This window comes from Bidens hawaiensis, unplaced genomic scaffold, assembly GCF_021521415.1.
Source record: "Bidens hawaiensis isolate Kalapana, Puna unplaced genomic scaffold, B.hawaiensis_p1.1 tig00035964_1, whole genome shotgun sequence".
Classification (NCBI taxonomy): domain Eukaryota; kingdom Viridiplantae; phylum Streptophyta; class Magnoliopsida; order Asterales; family Asteraceae; genus Bidens; species Bidens hawaiensis.
Window position 1 is genome coordinate 57,031 of NW_027496272.1, and position 8,678 is coordinate 65,708.

Below are 8,678 nucleotides of genomic sequence, written 5' to 3' on the forward strand. Positions count from 1 at the left end.
TCACCACACCATCCCTCTTAATACGAGCGGGGACATTTCAGGATCAAATTTAATTTTCTGTAGCAAAGTCTTACCATAAAGACATTTAACTGATAGTTCTCTTAGCATATGCGGAGGATGCTCGATTGATATAACCATTCTACATTCATTCATACCAAGTATCTTAAGCTTAGGAAGGCTTCTCACGCAACTGGGCATTGAAACAATTGGATTTCCATCTAAATGTAATTCCTCCAACACGGATAGGCTACTGAAATCCTCGGGAAAGGACTCATTAGACAAATTATTGTACGCAAGTGACAATATTCTCAATGAGCTCGGTAAAGAAATGGCAATGAGCTTCAAATCTCTTGGCATAATGTCAAGTTCGGATTCATAGGAACTAAAACCATCTAACAGTAGTGTTTTAACCTTATTTAACTTGCCTATGAATTTTTGAACATTTTTAAGCTTGTAGCAGTAACTTAGATCAACATGGACAAGGTCAACACATTGCTCAATTGACTCACACAACTCAATCAAACTTATGCACCCTCTAACTATTAACCTTTCAAGTACAGGGACTTCCAAAAAACCACCAACACTATAAAGATGTTCAGAGAAGCTCAAATCAAGAATCTTCAATGATCCAAGCTCTTTTGACACGTAAAAAGCTTCAATGTTGCCATAGGACATGTCAAGAGCAACTAGATTCTCCATCGGTAAGTCTGAAGGTATAGACTTTAAAGGAGACCCATGCATACACAACCATCTTAATTCTTCTGGAAAGTCCTCATAAGAACCATTCATTTGCACATAATTGAGTTGTAGTAACATTAAATTATCCATCTTACTTAATGATTTTGTTTTCACCTCACACAACTTCTTTTTGTCGAGCATTCTCATGTCAAGGGCCCCTCCTCACTCGGAGCCGTAGCCGTAGTCTGGTCGGACCTCCGGACCCCTTCTTTATTCGATTTGGAAGAGCTCTTTTTCTCTTCGGCTCGCGCTTGCTCTATCATTGAATTTCCTCGTTTAAAGATCTCACGCAATCTAGGTTTGAGCTCAAGGCCTAGAATATTTTCCGTATCCTACCAACAAAGGTAATGAAAACAAAATTATATACATAGAAAAATATAAAATACTTAAAAGGAAACATATATACTAAAATATGTAAATGGGCTCTTACCTTTTCTTGTTTCAACACTCTGAATGACTCCTCGTGACACCATAATCGACTACGCTTCCATGGCTTCGTTAGATATTCTTGACGCACTAAATTTCTCCCCATATCTTGAATCAATGAATGCATCATCAAGTACTTGATATTCCCGTCGGTACTAAGAAGGCATTTGTCAAAGAGATTCGTGATTCTGTATCTTGTCTCCATATCACATGCATTTAATATTGTTTCAGTAAGGTCTCTATCTTTTCCAACAAAGAAACAAGCAATACACTTAAACAATTTGTAAGGCCAAAAATGTGACTTGCGATATCAAAGTATGAAACCCGTTATATATTTACGGTCAAATTAATAATTAAAGTGGGCTAGAATTTCGGACATGAGACGAGAACTTCGGGCACGCGTTTAGCTTCAACGGGGGGAAAGCTTCTAGATTATGTTTGTTTAGCTATAAATAGGACTTTGTATGCTCTTATTTATGTGTGTTTTCTAGTGTGTAAACAACCACCCAAGGGGAGCTCACCTTGGGTGGGAGCGGTTTGTTTAATGTTTTAATCTTTTGTTACCGGTTACGGAGTCGTTCAATATTATCTTTATATATTTGTTCGATCGTTTGTTTATACCGCACCCATCTCGAGCGTTTATCAAGAACAAAGCCATTCGTTGTCGGATCCGGTTTCGGGACCTACAATTGGTATCAGAGCGGGTCAAATCTTATGATTCAACTTTGTTCTTGATATTCGGGTTCTATTTCCGCGATTACCCGAACCAAGACGTTAATTTCATGAAGCTTTGAAGATCTGTTGAGGCTTTGGAATAAAGTTTGAAGATTTTGGAACCAAAGTTTGGAAATAAAAGTGCTTGAGGTTTGTCTTGGATTCGTACATCTGGATTCAGCCGTTTAAAAGTTTGTGAATGACTTTGGTGGGTGTTATAATAATGTTGGTTTTCTTCGTTCCGGTGACAAGTTACCAACGTTTATCTGAAGGTCATCGTGATTCCATGATTATAGATCTGGTGACGTTGCTGTACCTCTGAATCAGTGTTCGTTTGTTCGTTTATACTAGCCAGAGTTTATGGATACAGATCGCCGGAGATTTGTTGTGGTTAGGGAAGTTCGTCGGTGAAAGTGTCGGCTGTATCTGAACGTTTCACTTGTTTTTCTTGGCTGCCAGAATATTTTTTTTTGCGGCTGAATATGTTACCGGTGACCTGCGGCGTTTGACAAAAATGATGTATGACAGATGAGGCTGCCGTAAAACGTCTTTCTGGCCGGAAGCGGCGCCGGTGACTAAAGAGCGGATGATTTGGTTGTGATGTCAACTAGGGTTTGTTGGATAATGGAACACTCCTGTTAGGCCCGGCTTGATGTGTGAATTCTGATTAAAACTAAAGTGGGCTAAATTTGGGCTATTTCTTCTTTTAATTGGGCTAATCTATTTCTTTGGTTTTGCTAGGCTATGATTGGGCTATCGGTTTTCTTTTTTTTTTGTGGACCTGTCCAATCATAGATAGTTCTCTTGGGGTCTGTTATAAACCAAAGATCAGCGTTTGTAAAGTTGTTTTTGTTCTAGAAACTGATTATTATTCGGGCTAACCAAAGGAGTTATACATTGATCGGGTTGACCAAACTGAAGAAAGTCAAATTTTATTCGGGTTTCGTTATTATTGGACCGTGTTCAAATCATATTATTTATATGTTATTTTCAAGGCGTTCGATAATTAGATCCTGAAAACGTGGGCTACGAGCATCCGAGATGCTTATTTATTAAGGTGATAATTTTTGAACAAGTTGGATTTAATAGGGAATTAAATTGTTTAAAGTCTCACCCTGAAAATGTGGGATACAAGTATCTGGGATACTTATTTATTAGGGGTGAGTTACTTAAATAATTTCATTCACAGAAATAATAAGCTTTGCCATTTGATCGTTGTCCCGTATTTCGTCAAGCTCTTCTGAACCTATATTGCTTAAGATCCGAGATGGATAAAGAAGTGAGAACGTCTTCATGAATGAATTAGGTGGATCATACCGTGAGGGGGTGATTGAAGAAGCTTCGGTTATCGGGTTGATTTGCGAAAATGAGAGACACGGTTCGACGATGTTTTGAGATCACAAGTCAAGGGGGTGATTGTAAGGCCAAAAATGTGACTTGCGATATCAAAGTATGAAACCCGTTATATTTGTACGGTCAAATTAATAATTAAAGTGGGCTAGAATTTCGGACATGAGACGAGAACTTCAGGCACGCGTTTAGCTTCAACGGGGGGAAAGTATTTAGATTATGTTTGTTTAGCTATAAATAGGACTTTGTATGCTCTTATTTGTGTGTGTTTTCTAGTGTGTAAACAACCACCTAAAGGGAGCTCACCTTGGGTGGGATCGGTTTGTTTAATGTTTTAATCTTTTGTTACTGGTTACGGAGTCGTTCAATATTATCTTTGTATATTTGTTCGATTGTTTGTTTACACCGCACCCGTCTGGTGCGTTTATCAAGAACAAAGCCGTTCGTTGTCGGATCCGGTTTCGGGACCTACACAATTCCATTTCGTTAGATGGCAAAGAGTCCAAGCTCATTTGAAAAACCTTTTTTATACCAGAATGAGGTTCTTTCTTTAACCCTTTTAAGCACTCTTCCCAATATGCTACATCTCGTTTGTGCAATAACTTGCCCAAAACCTCAAGAGCCAATGGATGTCCTTCACAATACTTTACAAGCTTTTCTGAAACCTCTTCATAACCGTCTTTGGGTGTGTGGCTCGTGAAAGCATGAATGCATAAAAGCTCTAGTGATGCATGTTCATCTAAACCATTAAGTAAAACCTCTCTACGCCTATGATGAAGTTGTTACTTGAATAATGCACACCTTTTTGTCAAAGATGCATCCTTGGTTGTAATTATGATTTTGCTTCCCGGATGTAAGCCTTTGTTTCTAAGTAAAGCATCCAACTGGTCAAGACTACCAATATCATCAAGCACTATAAACACCTTTTCTCGGGTAAGTGCCTTCTCAATCTTAGTGGTGTAGATGGATACATCATGAATGGCTAACGGGATTTTCTTTGAAATGTCTCCGTGAAGTTGCTTTTGTAAATCAATCAATCCTGTAAACTGTTCATTACATCTTCTATCGACGCCTTCAATAAAGCTGCTTTTGTAGAATTTGCTAGAGTGTAACTGGAAGACATGTTTGGCCAATGATGTCTTACCAATCCCACCCATGCCTACCACTGTGAGAACGTCGACAATAAGACAAGATCCATCCATCAGCCAAGAACTAATGGATATAATGTAATCATACATACTGATCAGTCGTGGAAGCGTATTACTCAAAAGTACACCTAACCTACGATGGATTTCGGCAACAACTTCTTTAATAATCTCTCTTTCTTTCCTGGAAATTGAGTTCAATGAAAAAAAAATGAAACACCATTGTGAAAACTTAACAATCTGATCTAACAACATGATGAATCATACACGATCACCATCACCACCACCATCATCGTACTTAGTAAATCCCACCAATAGCAAAGCTATGATAAAGTCCAAGGAGGGTAAGATGTAGACAACCTTACCTCTGTTGTGTGTGAAACCTACAAACTAGTGTGAAGCAACTCTTGTGGTTTGCCAAAAGTAGCAACAGAAAATGTGTGTGAAACCTGCAACCATGTTTTGCAGCCTGTCAAAATAAGTGGCGGAAGACAGCTATAAGTTGAACCATTTCTTCTGCTGCATTAATTTCTTTGTTTGACAAAATCTTGTTTAATCTCTATATAAGAGATTCATCTGTATTGAAACAAATGTATCACAGAAGAGAGAAATAAAACATTTCTAGTTACCCACCGTGGACATAGGTCAGAGTTGGACCGAACCACGTTAAATCTTTGTGTTCTTGATTATGAGCCGAGTGTGTGTGATTTGTGTTCGTGTGACCCGTCTGATCCTAACAACTGACACCTTGCGCGTTGAATTATCGATGAAGGTTACATAGTATCTTGCGCCTCCTAGAGATGAAACTAATTTGAAGGTAAAGTGCCTGAAGTCGGATAATGGTGGCGAATACACAAGCAAGATGTTTGTAGATTATTGTGCCATGGAAGGGATAAAGATGATCAAGATAGTTCCAGAAACTCCTCAGCAGAATGGTGTAGCTGAGAGAATGAATAGAACTTTAAATGAGAGGGCTAGAAGCATGAGGTTGAATGCCGGGATGCCTAAGACATTTTGGGCAGATGCGGTTAACACTGCAGTCTACTTGATTAACCGTTCCCCATCTGTTCCCTTAGATTTCAAACTGCTAGAAGAAATGTGGCAAGGGAAGAAAGTAAGTCTTAAACATCTTAAAGTCTTTGGTTGTAGTGCTTATGACTTGTTGGAAAGTAGTGACAGAGATAAGCTGGACTCAAAGGCCAAGAAGTGTACATTCATTGGCTATGGGTCAGAAGAAATGGGTTACAGACTTTGGGATGATGAAGACAGAAAATTAATCAGAAGCAAGAATGTCGTTTTCAATGAAAACGAATTGTACAAAGACAGAAACACCAAGATACAAGAAGTTCAGAAAGAAAGTGTTGAGTTTGAAAGTGGTGGAAAAAGAAAAGAAGCTTCAGTCGACATTCCAGAAAATGGGAATGAGTCAAGCGAGAGTGGGAGCTTAGGGAATGATTCTAGTAATGATTCTGAGGAAGAAGAAGTTGCTCCTCAAACTCCAGAAACACCCCAAAATCAATCAAGGAGGTCTTCTAGAGTCACTAGACCACCAGAAAGGTACTCACCATCAGTCAACTACTTACTCTTGACAGATAATGATGAACCTGTAACACCTTGAAAATACCCCATCTAGTTTTGGGCTAAAAAGGTCAAAATTATAAGTTAAAGGACTAAAAGTGTAAATTCTTAAAGTTAAAGGACTGAAAATGAAAATTTTGAGTTTTGAGATCCATCGCGCTACGCGATGATCTCCTGACTAACTCCATCGCGCTACGCGACAGAGAATCACACAATTCAAGAAAAAGGTAGGCGTCACGCTACGCGACGAAGAAACTCACTGATCTCATCGCGCTACGCGATGTGACATCTGCCCCGATCCGACCCGACCCAGGTACCCGTTTCTCTGATCCGATCTCTTTCTTTTATGATTTAATATTTATTTATACTTATATTTTACTTTTAATAATAATAATATATTTTCCTTCCCGCCTCTTTCTCTCTCTTTCTTTCCGCCGTCCCGTCCCTCTTCTTCTCTCTTTCCGCCTTCTTTTCCCTCTTGTCGCCGTCCCGCCCTTAAGCCTTGAACCCCTGTCCTTTGTTCCTTCCCGCCTAAGGTTGTCTGCGCAGCTCCACGCGCCAGACTCCATACAAGGAAGCCTGCGTGAAGACCACCTGTTACTGCGATACGCGAGACGAACTGTCCCCGCAGCGCGCTAAGGATTTTAGTTCTTCCCGCGGCGCGCTATGGATACCGTTCTTCCCGCGACGCGCTAAGGAATATAGTTCTTCTCGCGACGCGCTTAGAATTGAAGTTCTTCCCGCGGCGCGCTTAGAAATGTAGTTCTTCCCGCGACGCGTTAAGGTTGGTTCTGTCTGCCTTCGCGCTCGCGCACTCTTGACCTTCTGTGTCTGCCTTCGCGCTCAAGCTTTCTCGCGCTTCGTCTTGAGTCTTTTCTTCTGTTTAATCCAGCCGTTTACTTTTGTGTTGTCTTATCTTCTGTGCTGTTGACCTGACCTATCTTATGTCTGAAAAGCCACTTTTGGCGCAGCATGCGCACCAACCCCATTGGTTGACAGAAAAAGTGACTGACATTATCTTTTGAGATCTGCTTTTCCATGCTTGACCAGTACCTTTATCTGACCCGCCCATGCCTGTTTACTGTTACCTGTCAGCTTTTCCTTTGCCCCCTGCAGCTGCCATATCTTTTGATATCTTTTGCTTTTGGAATCTTTTACTTTTTGGAGATTTTTTCCCCTTTTCTAGGGATTGTGTTCCCTAGGGTTTCCCTATAAATAATAATGTTAATTTCCTAACACTACACACACAAACACTTATTATCTTCCTTGTCCTCTGCCGTCTCCTCTCTTTGCCTTCGTCTTCTATCCTGTTCTGCCCTGCTTTTCCGGTAATATATATTATATATAATAATTTACTTATTAATTATGCTAACTTATAATCAAGACTTAAAACAAATCATTAAAACAATAATCATATTTATAGGTTAACTTGTGCTTGTTTAAAGTTGGTTCTTGCTTTATCTTACACCGCATCGTTTATCAAGTGAGTAATCTCGTACCTAATCCCTTTTTATTTTAATGTTTTGGGATGTTCATGTGTTCGTACAAACTTAGAGTCTTAATCTGTTTATGAACTTTAGTCGCGCAGTATCCCATGTGTTGAGGACGTAGACTTGGCTGTTTATTTGTATGTGTGGATCATTAACCGTCTTGTCGGTCTATTCCGCAGTTCTCATGGTACCATTAGATGAACACGGGAGAACTATCGTTTATGATTTTCTCTTTTGTTTACACTTTCACAGTCTTTCTTGTTTGTGAGCTCAATCGTGAGCACTGGCAGTCTATGAGTATGAATCTTAGAGTTGGTCCCGATCGGATTACACCCTTGTTGAAAACCAGACATACACATGTTGCGCCAGATTTATTGTTATCTATGTATTGTATTAAACTTGATTTCTCACCAACACGCAAGTGTTTGACGTTTATTTTAACACATGTTCAGGTTTGCAGTAGCTGTTTTGGAGCTCGAGGACACGTAGGAAGTTTTCTTTATTTTGGACCTAGATTAAAATGTATCAAGACAAGTTATTGCTGTTCGAATATTATGATTTATAATATATTGATTTATGATGATTTATGTTATCTTATGTCTACTTTGCGCGTGCGCGAATGAATGTATTTATTAAATATTGACACCCAATAGTGTCACGAGTAATGAAACAATATGTGGCGCCCCGATGTATAATCCGCCTTTGGTCGGGGTGTTACACGCGATGACCAGGTTAAGTAACCCGGGACACGTGGCCAACCACGTGTCAACACGTGGCAGCTTCTGGTAAATTGCGGCGTCGCGCTACGCGTGACTCCAATGTTGTATTTAACGACTGTTATAAATGATTTATCGAGTCAACGTTTCACCAGCATATAGCTGACGTGTTTTTCCCACCCTTGCAGGTAACTAGATGATAATAGATGGTATACAAGGATTGGAGTCATAGAAGATCGCTCGAGATGGCTCGTTTTTGAATATTACAAATCCTTGTATTATTAATATCACGGTTTTGTAAAACTGAAACTCGGTTGTTTAATTCCCGAGTAGTTTTGATAATGTAAATTAATATTTTAATATTTAAAGACTTCCACTAAAATAAACCCGCTACTCTGATATATTTACAAAACAGGTACCAACTGATGGTCACACTCCTAGGCCCTGGATTGGGGTGTGATAGGTTGGTATCAGAGACATCGGTTTCAGCGAATTAGGTATTAAAATTAGTACCTAAGCTT

At 39.5% G+C, this 8,678-nt stretch overlaps 2 protein-coding genes across 2 annotated transcripts; both read right to left on the reverse strand.

Annotated features, from left to right (window-relative positions):
* LOC143588059 (disease resistance-like protein DSC1) lies at window positions 1-828 on the reverse strand. The gene has a single exon (XM_077069171.1). The coding sequence runs from the start codon at window positions 826-828 to the stop codon at window positions 1-3; it is 828 nt and encodes a 275-aa protein (XP_076925286.1).
* Window positions 829-881: 53 nt separating this feature from the next.
* On the reverse strand, window positions 882-4,385 carry LOC143588060 (disease resistance protein RUN1-like). The gene is made up of 4 exons (XM_077069172.1): window positions 4,030-4,385; window positions 3,761-3,996; window positions 1,169-1,407; window positions 882-1,070 (listed from the first exon to the last, which is right to left on the reverse strand). The coding sequence occupies exons 1-4, from the start codon at window positions 4,383-4,385 to the stop codon at window positions 882-884; spliced, it is 1,020 nt and encodes a 339-aa protein (XP_076925287.1).
* Between the last annotated feature and the right edge of the window lie 4,293 nt (window positions 4,386-8,678).

Coding starts and splice junctions, on each gene's coding strand:
- LOC143588059 (XM_077069171.1), bottom strand. CDS start 828: ATGGATAATTTAATGTTACTACAACTCAATTATGTGCAAATGAATGGT.
- LOC143588060 (XM_077069172.1), bottom strand. CDS start 4,385: ATGGGTGGGATTGGTAAGACATCATTGGCCAAACATGTCTTCCAGTTA. Junction 3,997..4,029: donor GATGCATCTTTGACAAAAAG/GTGTGCATTATT, acceptor ACTTCATCATAG/GCGTAGAGAGGTTTTACTTA. Junction 1,071..1,168: donor GAGTGTTGAAACAAGAAAAG/GTAAGAGCCCAT, acceptor CTTTGTTGGTAG/GATACGGAAAATATTCTAGG.